The 17846-nt window shown below is 35.3% G+C and overlaps 1 protein-coding gene and 1 pseudogene across 1 annotated transcript in view; one reads left to right on the forward strand and one right to left on the reverse strand.

Annotated features, from left to right (window-relative positions):
• The window catches only part of Nbn (nibrin), a 45312-nt gene that overhangs the window by 5847 nt on the left and 21619 nt on the right, over positions 1-17846 (reverse strand). Inside the window, exons 10-15 of the mRNA XM_074068803.1 lie at positions 16003-16278; positions 14345-14855; positions 10182-10253; positions 8939-9094; positions 7620-7733; positions 1653-1702 (exon numbers count right to left, since the gene is read on the reverse strand). Coding sequence (XP_073924904.1) covers positions 1653-1702; positions 7620-7733; positions 8939-9094; positions 10182-10253; positions 14345-14855; positions 16003-16278 — 1179 coding nt within the window. The remainder of the gene's footprint in view (positions 1-1652; positions 1703-7619; positions 7734-8938; positions 9095-10181; positions 10254-14344; positions 14856-16002; positions 16279-17846) is intronic.
• LOC141421946 (U2 spliceosomal RNA) lies at positions 6116-6289 on the forward strand (annotated as a pseudogene).

The following is a 17846-nucleotide window of genomic DNA, read 5'->3' on the forward strand; positions in this document are numbered from 1 at the left end:
TTTTTATTATTATTGTGCTACATGGGGGTACACTGTAGCATTTACAAAGGTTCTTAAAATGTATCAAATAAATCATACTTGAACTCACCCATTCTATTAGTTTCTTTTATCCATTCCTCTCCCCCCCACCAATTCCTGGAACAGTTTCAACTTGTATCATTTTTTCATTTACATACATGTGTACACATTATTTGCACCAGTCATCCTCCTACCTCCTTTCTCTGCCATCCCCATCCCCCACACTACAGGCAGAAGAACCTGTTCTGCCTTTCTGTTCTCCGAAAAAACATAAAAGATATTAAGAGAAACATGGTGTTTTCGCTAGTTTGAGATAAAGATAGCTATACAGGGAGATTCCTGTGTTATTTCCATGCATATATATGGAACCCCAACTGGTTCATCTCTTACCAGTCCTCTTCACTACTCCCTAGGCCTTGGCCAGTTTAAGATTAGTTTTTGTTCCTGTACAATGAGCACATCAACCACATTCAAATTTTTGGTTTCCTTCCCTTGCCCTATCCCTCCCTTGCACAGCCTCCTCTTAGGGTCACCCGTGTCCAGTAATATTGATATGTTTGTTTTAGGTCTATAATCTGCATATGAGGAAGAATATGTGACTTCTGGCCTTCTGAGCCTGCTAACTTCACTTAAGTTGGTGTTCTCTAGTTCTACTTACCTATGAGTGGCAAAATTTCTTTCTTCTTTGTGGCTGAGTAAAATTTCATTGTATATAAATACATCATCTTTTTTTTTTGCTTTTGCCTTTTTTTTCTCTCTGTTTATATATTCCTATGTACATACATTGGTTCATTTCTCCTCCCTGCTTCCTACCTCCTCCCTCTCCCCTCCACCCCCCAGGCAGAACCTGTTCTGCCCTTTTCTCCAATTTTGTTAAAGAGAAGACATAAGCAATAATAAGAAAGACAAAGCATAGAATTTTTCTTTTTTTTTTTTTGAGGTACTGCGGTTTGAACTCAGGGCCTCACGTGCTTGCTAGGCAGGTGCTCTGCCACTTGAGCCACTCTGCCAGACCTTACCACATCTTCTTAATCCATTTGTCAGTAGTGGGACATCTTGGCTGAGAAATATGTACTTTTTAATCATAATCACTACAACTTCCCATAAAAACCTGCTTTGAAACTCTAATCTAGCCTTTTTGTTTTTATTCCTGTGTTAATTAAAACTAAACAAATGGTCTGTTATCTTACTTGTCTGGATTCAAAATATATTCACTCATAATTCTATTCACATCTGAAGAAAAATCTTACAAATTTATCCAAATTCACCCAGTTTACAAGCTTTTGTGTGAATGCCCAATACAAATTTTAAATACCCTCTGATACAACTAAATTAACTTCAAATTTTGAAACTATATCCAGTAAACGAGGTGCTCAGGTAATAAAAAGAAATACACATATTAAAAGCATAGCATTCTTGGACTGGCAGATTGGCTCAAGTGGTAGAGTACCTGCCTAGCAAGTAAGTATGAAGCCCTGAGTTCAAACCCCAGTAGTAACAAAAACAAAACAAAACAAAGCATTCCTTAGGTGAACAGACTAGGATGTTTATTGTAAGAGTAGGAGAAACAAATATTTAATCAATTTTATAAACATCTCGCCTAAGTACATGAGAAAGGTGAACTCAAACCTTACCTGAAGAGGTCATCAGCAAGAGATTCTTCTTTTGCATGTTGTTTTTGTACCTGTTAAAATTAACATAATTTCAACCACTTGCTCAATCATGATATATAGTTATAAAGTGCTATACTGATAGGTCATACAATCATTCTGAGATTTTCATGTCTAATATGTTGCCAGCGCTGTAATTTTTTTGCCTCTAAAATATCTGTACCATCCAGGAGATTTCTACTTTTCACTTCCTGCTATGATTACTACAAAAGTACTGTGATTAAACAACTGTCTTCCACCAATTTTCTCTCAAAAGGCAACCAACATGTAATGCCAACTTGTTGAGCTTGTATGTATTCTTTCTATTAGAATCCTTTTATTAAATGAAACAAACAGTGGTCTGAGGTCAGACCACTGGAGATGTAACAGGGAAAACCCGGGACTTAATCATTGGGCTGACTGACTCCATTTTGTCTTTCTAACTTACTCTCTTTCCTTTCAGTCATTTCTTTCCCTGGCTTATCTCACGTTCCAGGAAGAGCAGGCTTTTTTAGGCAGGTCATTCCATGACAGGAACAGAAATTCACCCTCTCAAGCAGTAGTGACTTCCCTGACACCAGTAGACCTTAAAGAACCAGACCTGAGATAATTAATGATCAATCAGAGCACAGTTCGGCCAAGTCTACTTGACAACATATACTTTTTGCCCCTGCCCTAGTTCCCTGATATGAAGCTACTGTCAGTACCTCAGAGACAGCAGATCTAGCAGATCTTAGGTTGCTAGACCTTTCTCTGTTTGTCCTGGTATTGCCATACTGAAAGAAATTTTTTTCCCACTTGTGCCTCTCTCTGATGTCTGGACTGTAGTGGAAAATGGCCAAATATGGTTGGTTGGGATTCCTAAATCAGAACCCTGGCTTAGGATTACAGCCACAAATGAGACAGAGAAGGCAGTACTTACTCTTCCTTCAATCAGAGCAGCTCTATAGGTAAAGGGACTACCCTACTCTTGCTCCCAAATTTGGAATTAGCAGCTGTTGGTGAATTGCCTAACCCACAAAATTTTACACACCAACTCTCCAAACTCCTAAAGTACTTTAGAAAATTAGGATTGGGGAAAAACCCTTTGCTGAATACATCTTCCTAGAGTCCAGTTATGATCCTATCATTTGCTATTCAACACCTTTCCATGACTTCTCCTAGCCACCAAAGAAAACACGAACTCCTGAGTTTGACCCTTAAGACGTACAAAGCTCTTTATAATCTGGTTCCATGTTACTTTTGCAAATCACTTTTCACCTCCTCTTCATAGACTGTAATACTTTCTTTTGTTAAGTATAAGAAACAAAAACAAAAGAAAAAATCAGAATTGCCCTCTAATAAGTATTCCATGACTCTCTGCTTTTGTTCATGTTTTTACTTCTGCCCAGAAATTTACCTTTTTCCTCTTCACACATCTAATCACTTTCAAGGTGCATTTATTCAATAATTACCTAGTGCCTACTATGTGTTAAGGAACATGTTCTTCACTTTTTTAACAAAGGCTTCTGATCCTCTTCATTTAAATTCTTCTGTTATGAAGAACTCCCCAAAACCTTGAGTTACAGAACTCCGAGAACGCTTATCAACTTCTACCTTCTGTTTTTATTATTTAATATATATATATATATATATATATATATATATATATATATATATATATATATATATATATATCTCCTATGCTCACTAACACACACATTTAAGTTCATAAATGCAGGCACTAAGAGGATTAGGAGGGCTGGCAGAATGGCTCAAGTAGATGAATGTCTGCCTTGCAAGTGCGAGGCCCTGCGTTCAACCCTAATACCACCAAAAAAGGAAAAGTGTTAGGAGTAATTTTGACTACACTCAGTTTTATCTCACAAACTAGCTTTAGCATGTAATCCTTGATGGTTGGATATGATCAGTGTACACTGTATATACATGTAGAAATATCACACTGAATGTCATTAATATGTACAGTATGTGTTAATAAAAGACAATGTAATTCTTGCATATTTTTATTATCTGTGTGCTTCCAGATACTTTTAAGTTCTTAGTTAAAAAACCTTTAATCTTTGTATTAAATTCATGACTACTCTCACACTGCTATCCCAAATTTAACCAATGAGGAACCAGAGTCTTAAGGAATATGCAGATGATTAAAAAACCATCTAATGGAATGGCTCGGATTTGACCAGGTCTACCTTGTCAAGAGTGTCAGCTCTTACTTGGCTGTTATACCGCTTCCAAGTCATTGGAAAGAGCCTAAGAAAGTGACTTACAGGGATTCAAACTTATATAATGATTTTCTATGCATATCATGAAATGTCAAAATGAAATCACATCTTTTCACATTTTCTATTACGGATAACAGAACATGTATGGGATGACACACAATATGCATAAAACAGCTGTCAAAAGAGCTGCTGGATTATTTTAAATATTCTTAGAGGATTTCTGGCATGGGATGCTAATTATAAAGGTGCAGTGTAGTATGGAAAAAAATCAAATGAGGAGAAATCAGTTTTATTTCATATATTTTAACAAAAATATTCAGATAATATTAAGATACAGAAACGATCCATATTACTGGCATGTTTCAAAGATTTGAGAAAATTACATCTTATAGTCTTTCAAAATTCAAATCAGGTGGAATACAGTTAAAAAAATACTATGTTTAATGTACACAATGAAAATACCCACAAACCAAGGAAACTTTAAGCACTGGACCACAAATTATGAACACTAAGACTGGTCTGCACCAGAAGTAGAAAAGACTAAAAAAGAAAAGGCATGGATACAGGAAAAGAGTTGTGAGGGCAAACCTAGGGAATGAGGTATCAGTACAGTAGCACATTTACATTTATAAGCAGTAGTCATGCAACAGAAGAAATTCTGCTTTATAGAGTAAATCCTACCTACTGTGACTACTATAATCACACTAGCAAAAAGAGATTTGGTGGTATAAATCTAGAACACAGCAAATACCTCTAATTCCTAATGAAATAAACAAAAGAAAGAAAAAAGTCAGCAGTTACATTATTCTTCCAAGTCTTCCCCAATCCCAAACTAACCTAACAAGCAAAACCTGACAGCAGTGACTGAGGAGAAGAATATAACTCTAATCCAGACTTCAAAACTATGGTTGTGAAAAGACCCAAAAGATTCTGATCTAATTGATTCCCAATATTGTCTCAACCTATTAAAAAGGGCCACAGAACTGGCCAAACCTGAAACTTCTTACTGGTGTCTCAAATTTGTGGAAAAAAGTATCCTGAGCAGGGTAAAGAATTACTGGCAGTCTGCTGGCAAGGAACTAATGACACAGAAAGGTGAAAAAGTAGGACTGACACTGACCAAAGGCAAAGGTTCTAGGGATTCCTGACAAAATTAGTGAGCAACCTGAAATGACTGGCTGGTCTCTCCTTGGACAGGGTACAGGATATTTAATTCAAATCCAGGAGAAAGCAAGCTCAGCTTTTCAATAAAAGCAGCACATAGCTCCAGCTAGCCCTTCCTTTTCCTGATTCAATGTCTTCTTTCAGCAATGGAAACTTGATGGGACATGCAACGTGTTTCTAACTGTTCCTCATAGCTGAAGCAGAAGAGAATAGATACCCCTGAAATTGGAACTTTTGACATAGCGAAAGAACTAAGAAAAACAACAGTGAATGCAGATGAAATAAATATGTAGGACAAAGGTTATCCAATAAGAGGATAATTGTGTTTTAAATGTAGAGAGGCTAGCAAATATGAAAATACTTTATGATACACATAAAAGAAAAGTTCCTAAAAATGGAAAAATAACTGCAATTGCAAATCAAAATACCATCTAGTATCCCAGGAAAAATTAATGGAAAATGACTATAACACTCAGATATATTCTGATTGTTACTGATTTTCAGTCTTAAAAAGGAATGTTGCACATATGCAAGTTACCTAGGAAAAACAGGGAGAGGCACAAGAAAGTACAAATAATGTCTCTCACTCTTCATAGAAAGGAGACAATAGCATGTAAAATTGAATAATGCAGTTTAAAACAAAAAAACAAACAAAAGTCTTCAATCTCACAGTGTTTTTTCATACTTTCCCCTAGCCTTAGACGGAATCTTGGGAAATAAATATATTGGAGGGAAGAAATATTTATAAAAATTCACCAATACCTTCAGTTTAACTCCTTTTATCAATCTTTCTGCCTTCCCAGTCTGTCTCTGCCTGTCACCCTCCTCAATTAAGAGAAGTCTGAAATATTATTTACTCAGTATGTTTAAACAGGTCATCTTTGGGTTTAACTTCTTCAGTCTTTTGTTACTGCCATAACTCTTTAGAATGCATATTTATAACATCATAAAGCCAATTATTCTTCCATTCTTTCATTTTTGATGGTAAATCTCCTGAATGACCTTATTCCTAACAACTCTACTTTCATGAGAAACCTTCCTAATAACTCTTATTTAACTCCACTGGCCTTTCAGCCTTTATGGCTGAAATCAACTGTCGTATCTGTTCTTATCAGTTAAATGTCTACATGTCCTCAATCATAGGACCATATATTAAGAGATGGAATAGGACACTGTTCCATCCACTACACACATCAACCTGGAATTCTTGTATTTCTAGGAATGGGTGTAACCTTCTTATACCGAGAAAAAACAAACAAACAAACCCAAAAACCTGATTAAAAAAGAATTTTTAGAAATGAATTGCTGAAAGAGATACTATACTCACAATAAAGCAAAATAAGGAACCTTGACAGCTTAGTAAGTACCACAGCCAGCTTCTGCTCTGCCCTACAGGTATTTGCAAAAAGCCTGGGTTCTTATTTGATGCCTATACAGGGTACAAGTGATACGAAGGATACAGCAAAAAAACTTGCCTATCTCTTGACCCTGGCATGTGGTAAAGGAAAGAATTAAAAATTCTTGTTTGAAGTATATAACAACAGGCCAGGTGTCAGTCATTCTGTTACAAACACATATCAATTGCCTGGGTGATCCAAAAACAACCACGACAGATTTTAATTCAAAATGAGGGGTGAGGATGCAGGAGACCCTAGGTTCAATCCACAGCACCAGAAAAAAGAAAAGTGGTTTCTGATTGGTAGAACAAGACTATACAAAAACTACATAAACTATCTTTTCTCTAGGAAATAAACAGACTAAATTTTAAGGAAATGATTGGTTCACATTACAGATCACAGACTATATACTCAGAGGAAAGAAGTCACCATCAAAGCAGAAAAAAAAATCAACATCTTTTTTGTTAGGCAAAAAACACTGGTAGTGAATAAGAGTTAGAAAAGAAAGAAACAGATTTCCAGTAATGAAACAATACAACAGGTTGAATTAAAAACTGATGCAATAGTAGCCAGAGTTGAAGACAGTAGCAGTAAACTAGAAGATAATCTGAAGAAATTATCAGAAATACAGTCCACAGAAACAAAGAGATAAAATAAGAAAATTTAACTTATGTCAAACTGGTGTTCCAGAAAGAAATAATAGTGAAAATAGGAAAAGGGTAACTGTTCATGAAAATGAGAAATTTTCAGAACTGCTGAAACGCAACAGCTGGATTTGTGAAGGTCAGTTCATTTACATACTATGTCACTAGTGTATTTTGTAGTATATCCCATATGACTACATGGCTATAAATTATGCTTTAATTAAAAAAAAATTTTTGTGGCTTATGTGTTTTTCCCCTCTTTACATTAGGATATAGACTTACTTAATTCAATTTCTTTAGATCCCATTTTCTTCAACCAACAAAAAAAAATCTAGAATCCTCTTAAAAAGACGTTATGGAAAGGTACAAATTAATCTTAATGCTCTGAAACCTAGTAATTTTTCTGCATAAGTGACCTTCGATCATATAGCTTAATTTTGGTTTTTGAGAACAATTTACTCTAAAGAAGCCACAAAGGACCAAAATGCAATCTGAATAAGTTTGGGGACCTTACTTTCTACTGACCTCCATTTCCTGCCTCAGCCAATCTTCTAATTCTGTATTCTTTCGAGCATGATGAGCTATCAGATCTGATCCTCCAATGATGTGTGGAAATTTTCCTGCTCCAGGAAATGTGATCTGTTAACATATTAACAAATTAAGATGAATATTTTTTAAAAAGATTAAAAAGTGAACACTATAAACCATACATAAAGATGCCAAAGATGTTTACATCCTATACATGAATGTGAGACAGATTAATTCTGTGCTACACCTCTGTTTTCGTCTTTTTGTTCTTAAACTATTACTGTATTAAGATTTAGACATGTCACTGGGATTTGCACACTAAGAAGAGTTTAAGAGTTTTAATTTGTAATTATTATTAAAAAATGGCCTCAGCCTACCATGTAGCAATTAAAGCAACTCAATCTGAAACACACATTGTAAGTTAAAACACCAACTTGTTCTGAAGATTTAAAAGTTTAAGCCCTTTCTAGTACCTTGAAAATTTGCTTTTTCCAGTTTATAGACTGTTAGCAGGAAATACTGGAGATGATGCTTCACATGTTGACATTTTAATTGTTTACAAATAAAAGGGTACAAAAAGGCGGAGAAAATCTATGTAGAGTTGAATCAAGCACACTGGTTATACTGTATTTAGGGAATAAGTACTAAATTCTTAATATTTATGGAACAAGCTTTTGAAATTTCAGCATGTTAAATAGAGTTTAAATTAGTTTTCATCATTAAGCAGTATTTTAATAGTATAAAAAAGTTGTCATTGATTTGGAAATTTAATGAAAAACTAAGACAAATTCCTTTGAGACTATCTACTTAAACAGCTTTCTATACAAATTTTGGATTGAATTCCTTCTATAATTTGGACACAATTTTTTTGGTCAAGGATTTCAGTATTTTTAAGGGTTTCAAATCTTTCCACACCATTTTATAAGACGTCTGTACTGCTTTACATCTCTTTAATGTATGAAGTCCCAATCTAAACAACCCCTGCAGGCAGTCATAGATTAGTATTAGAATTGGGAGGACTCTGTCATTATAGACAAAAACCTAATTAATGTTTAAGGTAGGAAAAACCAGGGAAACATCAATGTGTAAAGATTTCAGTATTATGAAATCTGTTTCATTCTAAGTGCTCTATATATTCACTGATTTATTGTCAGTTCATGTCCTTTCTAGAATAATTTTTTTTTTTTTAGCAGTTTAAAGTAGAAGAGATAGCATAGGTTTTCAACATTCTGCTTTTATTACCATTTAGTGACAGGTGTGTTTCTAAAACCACTTCAAACACTGCCCTCTTGTGATACAGTTTAAAAAATACCTACCTTTCTGAATTTCTTGAAATTCTTCAGCTGACCATAATCATTGTTTACCCCACACAGATTTCTGGAAGTGGAGTTATTAACCACCAGTGATCTAAATTCAGTCAGTAACACCTTACTTGGAAGCACCTCACTACTATCCTGAAGTTCATCATTGTTCTTAAATGGGGTTAAAATGGATATAGAAGGAAGAAAAGAAAAATTACTTGTGACTTAGACATCTACAGAAAAAAGTTCAAACACCTGAAAAAAATAGCAAGAAGGGTTATTTTTGGTACCTGAACTTTGTATTTGGAACCAAGTTATATCTATTTCAAATCCAGACAATTAATCAAGTGCTCTATAGCTTTGAAAACATTTACAACACACTCATGTGTAACAGAATATAAAATCCACACAAGTTTATTTTAAACTTAGTACTTAGTCTAATAAATATCACCTCAATAAGTGATTTACCTTCTTGTAAATATTACCCTCACGTGCAATCTTAGTATTTTCATTAACACTGCATACAAAGACTATCATATATTCCATTTTAAAGATCCTTATTTAAGCTTTCACAGATTCTCATTTTTTTTTATTACTTTGATACCTCAAAAATCAATCATTAATTTTGACTACACTTACCTATTAATTGACAAATTGGCTCAATGAGATTCCTTGCTTTATGTTATTTACTACTTTCTAGTTAGTTACACATGAATACTGTAACAGCTGCTTAAGGCTAACCATTTTAATTCTTTGAACTGCCAAACTATGTAATTCCTATGACAGCTGTTAACAGGCTAAGAGAAATGAAGACAAGAGGAAAAGACAAAAGGTTCATCTGATGGTGACAGGATGTAATCACAACCTCAATTAAATAAAATTACCTAATTCTTTTGAAGGTTACAAATATCTCATATCTATTACTATATTTAATATAAACAACAGCCCTGTTGGAAAAGTGTAAACCTCATTTTATAAAAAAAAAAAAGACTTAAAGTTCACAGATGTGAAGATGACTTGGTCAAGGTCACCTATCTATGCAGTAGAGAGCAGGCAATGACACCCAGGCTTCTCTTTATCTTTTTACTGTATAATGGTTTTAACATGATCTATTTCCTGAGAAGGCAAAATCATGAAACAGACTAGAATTATACAAAGAAATATTTAATCCTAAGAATGAAAAATGACAGAAGTTGATGATGATGATCCTTATAAGCCAAATCTTTACAAAAATTAAGTTAAACAAGAATTTCCTTACAGATACGTCTTCTTTAGTGGACCACATTGGTTCTTTCTTGAGCTCACAATTCTTCCCAATTTCATTTTCTTTCTAAAGAACATAAAAAATATTGTTCAAAAGAGTTAATACCTTTTATAAAAACCTTAAAGATATTCATGTTCTGAGCCTCAGTTATTTGACTTTTAAGAAAATCTTTCCTAAAGAAATTATAAGATGAAAGAAAGAGTAAGTATACAAAGATATTTTTCACTATGAATATAGGACCAAAGAACTGGAAGGCATCTAAGTCCATGTCAATTAGAGAATACCTAGCAATATAGGATCATAATGTAAATCAATAAAAAATGGCTAAAACCTTCAATTAACAGTTGACTCAAAGTCTGAAAGATAACATTTAAAAAGAAAATACTAAGGTATTAATTATAGCTGTCTGTGGATGGTAGTATTAACAACAAACTGTTGGCCTATTTTGATACAATCTATAGCATTCAAAAGGTCTTTCAAATAAGGGTCTCCCACTTCCCCCCAACACCCTGTTCTGGGGGTTGAATTCAGGGCCTTGCATTTGCTAGCCAGGTGCTCTACTACTTGAAACACACACCCACCCCCATTCTTGTTTTGCTTTAGTTATTTTTTGGATAAAGTCTTTTGTTTTGATCTGAGGATGGCCTCAGACTGTGATCCTCCTACCTATATCACCCATACAACTGGGATGACAGGAGACCACCACCATGCTCAGCTTATTGGTTCAGATGTAGTCTAATTATCTTTTTGCCTGGGATGGCCTCCAACCAAGATTTTCCCAATTTCTACCTTCTGGATAGCTGAGATTACAAGGCTTATCATGTATGGCCCTCAAATAAACCATAAAAATGTAAGAATAAAAAATAAGCTCACACTAAGTAAAATAGTAAGATCAATGTTAATTTCCTGGTTGTGATACTGTACGTAAGTTATTCAAATTGTCCAGGGAATTAGGGGTAATTGGATGAAGGACCCAGGGGTTCTCCCTATACCATTTCTTACAACTGCATATGAATCAGCAACTATCTCAAAACAAAGTTTTCAAAATACATTACAGTGAAAGCAGAAATGCTTTTGTAAACTAGATTCCTGCTAAAACTAACTTAATGCAAGAATACAGTGATTTAACTGAATATATCCTAAAATGCATTATAATCATATTGCTATTTACTCTCCAAAAGCCTATTACTTATTTTGTTCTGTATTTTTCATTTTGAATGTCATGAGTTTGAAACAGTAAAATAAACACAAAGGAAATTATGCTGTAGATCATGCAGCAAAATAAAATAATTATATTGCTTGTTATCACTATGTAAACCTTGGACATTAAACCAAACATCTTTTCTAGCTCATAAACGACTATTCAGTGGTGCCCATGTCAAGGTGTGTGGTACTCAGTTCACGTCTTTCTCTACTGTGCTCTAATGGCCAATACCCTGAATGATATGAGCTCTGTGAAAATATGCAATGAAAGTAGGTATTGGGAATATTCATTAGTGGGCATACAGGATGGAGGAAAGAGTTCTCTGACTTACTAAAGCCAGTGATTTCCATACAGATCTGTATTCACTACGAGCAGTGGAACAATCTGGGATAGAATTTAAGGAAAAGAAAATAAGGATACCAAAAAAAGAGGAGGTGCTGGGAGAGGTGGCACACTCATGTAATCCCAGCTACCTGGGAGGTGGAGATCAGGAGGATTGTGGTTCAGAGCCAGCCCAGGAAAAAACCTGAGTCCCTATCCAAAACACACTCAAGTGAAAAAGGGCTGAGGGAAGCCTACCTAGAAAGCATGAAGCCTTGCAATTCCCAGTACTGGGGGGAGGGGACTGTACATGTGTGTGTTGGGTGGGGGGCAGAGGTGAGAAAGAGAGACAGAGAGAGAGTGAAAGAAAAGAATCTGTAAATCTTGATAATAAAGGGCCCTCTGCCTAAATTCCCAACTGGCTGCAAAATGGAATGAGGTAACTCAAAATCCACTCTTCCTGATACAACTCTAACACTGTTAGGGCTAGCAATGTGCCAACCTTAAAACACTTCCCAGAATCTCTTCCAGACTGGGGTGAGAGATGTAGAGTAGTAAAAATCATGACTAAACTCTGACCACAAATAAAATTTACTAAGTCTGGTTTCTGAGAAAGCTCCTTAGAAAGTGGGAAAGAATACATCTGGAAAAGATCTTTTCCCTGTCCTCTCTCCATCTCCAATGGTTTGAATGTGGGTTGCCCCCCACCCCAAAAACACCTTCATGTTGAAATTTGATTACTAATGTGGCAATTTTGGAAGGTAGAACCTTGAAGAGGTGATTAGGTCACTAAAAGGGATTAATGTCACTCTCATGGGACTGGATTAGTTACAGTTGTTGTAAAGTTGTTACAATAAAGTGAGAGCCATGGTTTGTCCCTTACACAGGCTCTCTTGCCTTCCATTTTCTACCATGTTATAACAGCACAAAGCCTCTGCCCAATGTAGTCATGTGATCTTAGACATGCACCCTCTGAAAGCATGAATTCAATAAATGCCTTTCCTTTATAAATTACCCAGCATCAACTGTTCTATTATAGTAACAGAAGGTAGACATGAGGGCAGGAGGTGGAACTTTATGTAAGACAACCGGGAAAGCAGTATCATTACCTGCTTCTGGGCTTCTTTCATAGGGAAAAAAAAAAAATCACAACCCTATTTTATTTAAGCTGCTGATTTTAGAATTTTTTAAAAACATCAAAGCAATTTTAAACTAACAAAATGAGTGAACAACCTCTAAGAAGAAAATTACCAATGTATGAAATCAAAGTCTATGGGATTTTTGCCCAGATAATGAATTCTATTTCCGGCCTTGCAACTAAGCTGATTTATTAAATTTTTTATTAGTACATAATAATTGTACAAAGGTATCCATTGTGATGCAGTAATGTGTATTTTTAAAAAACTCATGCACCTGGTCCACAAAAGGGGGTGTAGGATGAACTAGGAAGACGTAACTAATAATGAGGATTCTCTTCTGCTATGGTTTGAATATGAAACATGTCCCACAGCCGCGTGTGTTTAATGCTTGGTCCTCACTGGTGGCAGTGCGTGGGGAGGGGGACCTTGCTGGAGGAAGTGGGTCATGGGGGCGCGTCTCTCTGAGGGCGCATTTCCTGCCTCTCTGCTCCCCACCGTGAGATGAATAGCCAGCCTCCTGCTCCACATGTTCCTGGCTCCACGGTGTTCTGCTTCGCCACGGGCCAGGAGTATGTGGAGCCAAGTGCTAGTGATTCAAAACTCCGAAACCATGAACCAAACAATAATTTTTCTCTTTAAGTAGTTTATATCAGGGTTTTGGTCACAGTGATTCAAAAGTAACTAATACACCTTACTTTATGAATATGCCAATAGATCACCAAATGGGCATACTTTGTTTTTCAACAGTAGTTACAGATTTATGTGGTGAATGATAATACTAGATTCTCAACAACTCAGCAATCAATTTCCACCTTCCATCACTCAATCTTTAGCTTGTCACCTATCCCCGTCCTCACTCTGTGGCTGTTAGAGTGTGCTAGACCCATGTGGGAGACAAGATGTTAATTTCACCAGATCAATGCTTTACCAAGTGAGCTCAGTCTACAGACAGAAGGGCAACTCACTGATACCTAAAATAGGAAATAATGTGGAGAGCTTTCCCAGCCAAAGTGGATGAGATAAATTACCAACACTCATGAAAACAGCACAGGACATTAAAGAAGAAGATGAAAATAAAAATTCCTAGTGATGTCATAAAGGTGCTATCCTAAATATTTCTTTAGTAGGAACAGTTCTTTCCTTTTGCCAACTTCATTCATCTTCCTCTGCCCATTCATTGTTTTAAAGTATCTCCTACACTCACCATGTTGGCCAACTGTATTTTACAACAGTATGTAGCCTAATCTGGACATCTACCCACAAAATCATTATAGGGTTTTTTTTTTTTTTTTTTTGGTAACTTACACTGTTAAAGAATCATTGTAGTTTTAATATTTACCTTATGGGTCAAAAAATTCTTACACTTAATATTAGGTACTAAGATACTTTTTTCCCCTCAAGTAGACTTAATGGATGCTCATACTTTTAACACAAAATCTAACATGCTTTTCAAGTTTCTATTTGTAATGCTTCTCATTAAAAATGCTACTTACAATTATTTTCTCATTTTGTGGTATTGTTTCATCATTAAAATTGCTATTTGTTTCAATATCCATCCTTGGCTTTTTTCTAATATTGACATCTTCTGCTTGTTTTTCAACTTTCACATCAATTTTTAAGTCTGGCTTTGTGTTCTTGAGTAACTGTTCTAATACTTCATCTTCTATAGCCAAATCATGAATTTCTTTTCTTTTGCTTGATCTTAGATTTTCTGAAGAAAGAGATTTATTGGCAGAATTTTTTATACTGTATTGTAAGTCTCTATCATTTGTAAATAAGTAATCTGATTGTTTGTCCACAGGCTCTTTCTGAGAAAGAAGTTGCTCCTTGTTTTTCCACAGTGAGTTATCTGTAAATAAGTTGTCTGAATGATCGTCCATGGGCTCCTTCTGAGATACACACTGCTCCTTATTAGCAGGCTGTGTTTGTTCTAAAAGAGAACAAGACATTTCTATTCTTGCTGATTTGGATGAAGACATTGCTTGATTTTCTTCATCTCTTTCCCTTAGATTTGAAAAAGAAAAAAAAAAAAAACCAGGAAATGAACACGGTAATTTTTTTAGTTTGGCAATATTCACCATGCATATTTAATTTACAACACACTCCTGATTTTATTAACAATATTACTGAAAATCAATCAACAAACATTTGAAAACAGAACACAATTCATGTACATTCTACTGTGTTGACAGAACTGAGGAACACTGTGATTAAAGCAATATACAAAATTCTATTTTCTCCGCTGAAGTAGAATTAGCTGATAAATCAACGTGGAAGAAAAAGGAGAAAAACATAAAAAATACAAGAACCTATTACCAGAATAAAGCAGCCTACTTTATAATGTAGGAAACATATGGGCAGGGAAAAGTTTGACAATATACCTGAAGGGTTAATGAGAGCTGGATTCAAGAAAATAAACAAGATTCTAAATCTAGACTATGGAACCACTGCATAATGTAAACACTATGCGACTGTATCACTAAGACTATTCTACATAATACTGCACCATTCATGTGGTATTAAACACTTTGTTTATGCAAATTGTACTAAAACTACAGATGACTCAAAGACTTGGATTTCTGTTCTCTAGGAGTTTACCAGATTCATGTTGAATTAGGATCATAAAGTTGATGCTCTGTTAACACTAATTTAATGTTAGGATACTGGATAGAGGCCAATTAAGAGGCTTTTAAAATAGTGTAGGTGGTCAGACTTTGAAGTGGGGAGCTGGCAACACAAATAGTAGAGGTGGGATTGAAAAGACACTGAAAATAAGAATCAATCATATTGTTTTGGGGAGTCAGAGGAGAAATAATCAAAGATTACAGTAAGGTAAACTCTCTTCACCTTGTTAGGGAGGTTATCATGGAAAACAGGCAGAAAAGAGTTTGGAACTCAGATGTGGATAAACTCTCCTACAAGAGAAGTGCAGAAAACAAAATGCTAGGTAGAAGACACATGAAGAGGAATCTGTCTAGTGGTCTTAGTGAAAGAGATTACGACCTTTCTAAGAGGGAATGAGCTCAAAGAGCTACGGCTTTCCACAGAAGTTTACTCAAGCAGAACAGACTGAAGAAAATACAACTCTACAATTATATAAAAACAATGTTTTTTCAGTGACACAAGAGGACATGAGTTATTGAAAATATACCTTTTTTTGGAACATGGCTGAAAGTAGTTTTTGATGGAGTTCATCGGCTGCTGCTGAGAAACCCGTTCTCTACTTTTGTTTATACCTGGGAATTTAGCTGGTGAAAGCTGATAGTTTGGAATTTTCGCCCTAACCAGAGTATCTGATAGTGTGTTATTATTTTTGGACCTTGATTTAGGGGGTTCCTTTATAGTAGATGATTCTTGTGAAAGCATTCTCAAGTTTTGTTCCATTCCAGAGATTTTTATTTCTTTTGGTCTTTCACTCAAATCCATACTGTAACAAAAGAACAGAATATAAGGTAAACAATCAAGTTTACAGCAAATTTTCCTAGAAACAGAGATCTTTAAATAGTTCTAATGAACATAACTTTAGATGATCATGTTTTTGACAATAATTCAGAGAATGTATTTTGCCATCCCAACAAAGTAGCTCCCTTGTCAGCTGAGTGCCCTGAAGCAGGATGGTGTCTCATGCCCATCACCTACAGCATAAGCTGTCACACAGGGGACTTTTACCTAGTGTTCTGTTATAAACTAAGCTAGATGATAATACTATGACATTTTTGTTTTGCTTAAAAATTTCAAATTATTTCTACATGAAACTAAAAAAATGGAAAATCAGGGCCAGGCGTAGTGGTCCATGCCTATAATCCTAGCAATTGGGAGGCAGAGGCAGAAGTATTGCAAGTTCCAGGCCAGCCTGGGCTATGAAGCCTAACACTTTTTTTTTTTCTTTTTGTGGTACTAGGGTTTGAACTCAGGGCCTCACACTTGCCAGGCAGACGCTCTACCACTTGAGATACTCCCCCAGCAAGTCTGAACTATGTAGTGACACCCAGTCTCAAAAAAGAAAAAAGAAAGAGACAAAAAGAAGGAAAATTACAATAAAATCCTATTATTACAGTATTACATATAATGAGGTATTTAGATTACTTAGATTGACACAATTACATTCAGCCAGATGGCAGTCTAGTATAGAACTGTAAACTACCATAAAAATATTTCAAATACATGGTTTTATAATGTATGGCTAAATAGACACTTACTTTACTATTCTCTCTCTCACACACACACAGACAAGAGGCAAGGCTATTGTCCAAATGACTACCATAACATTAACAGTATCTCTTTAAAAACGTAAAGTTAGGTTGGGCATGGTGGTACATACCTATAATCCCAGCTACTCAAAAGAGGTGGAGACTGGGAGGACTGTGATTCAAAGCCAGCCAGGGCAAAAATGCAAGACTATTTCTACAAAAAAGCTGAGTATAGTGGCATGTGCTTATAATCCCAGCTGTGCAGGAGGCATAAGTAAGGGGATCTCAGTCCAGGTCACCCCAAGCAAAAAAATAAATAAATAAAAAAGATAACCTATCAGAAAAATAAGTAAAAACAAAAGGTCTGAGAGTTTGTCTAGCAAGTGCAAGGCCCTGAGTTCTAACCCCAGTACTGTTTAAAAAAAAATTAAAATATTGGCATGGGGGCACATGCCTGTAATTGCAGGACTTGGGAAGGTAAGGCAGGAGAATTCTGAGTCTGAGGCCAACTTCAGCAAGTCCTGTCTTAAAACCAAACAAGAAAAAACCAGGTTAAATCTGGTCACAATAAAAAACATGAAGATAACAAAAATTAAAACACATGCTCTAATATAGCACAGATAATTATCTTAATACAAATGCTTCATTACAAAACATTTAAAATAAAATATGCTGTCTTAAATGAAAAATGTCACAAAATACAAGAGAGCCAACTCTTTCCATTAAAATTAAAACAATTTAGATAGCTAGAGTCTATAAATGTCTCCAAAATTATAAGGAATATTTAAATATGGAAAACATTATA

The sequence above is a fragment of the Castor canadensis genome, chromosome 3 (assembly GCF_047511655.1).
Source record: "Castor canadensis chromosome 3, mCasCan1.hap1v2, whole genome shotgun sequence".
Lineage (NCBI taxonomy): Eukaryota > Metazoa > Chordata > Mammalia > Rodentia > Castoridae > Castor > Castor canadensis.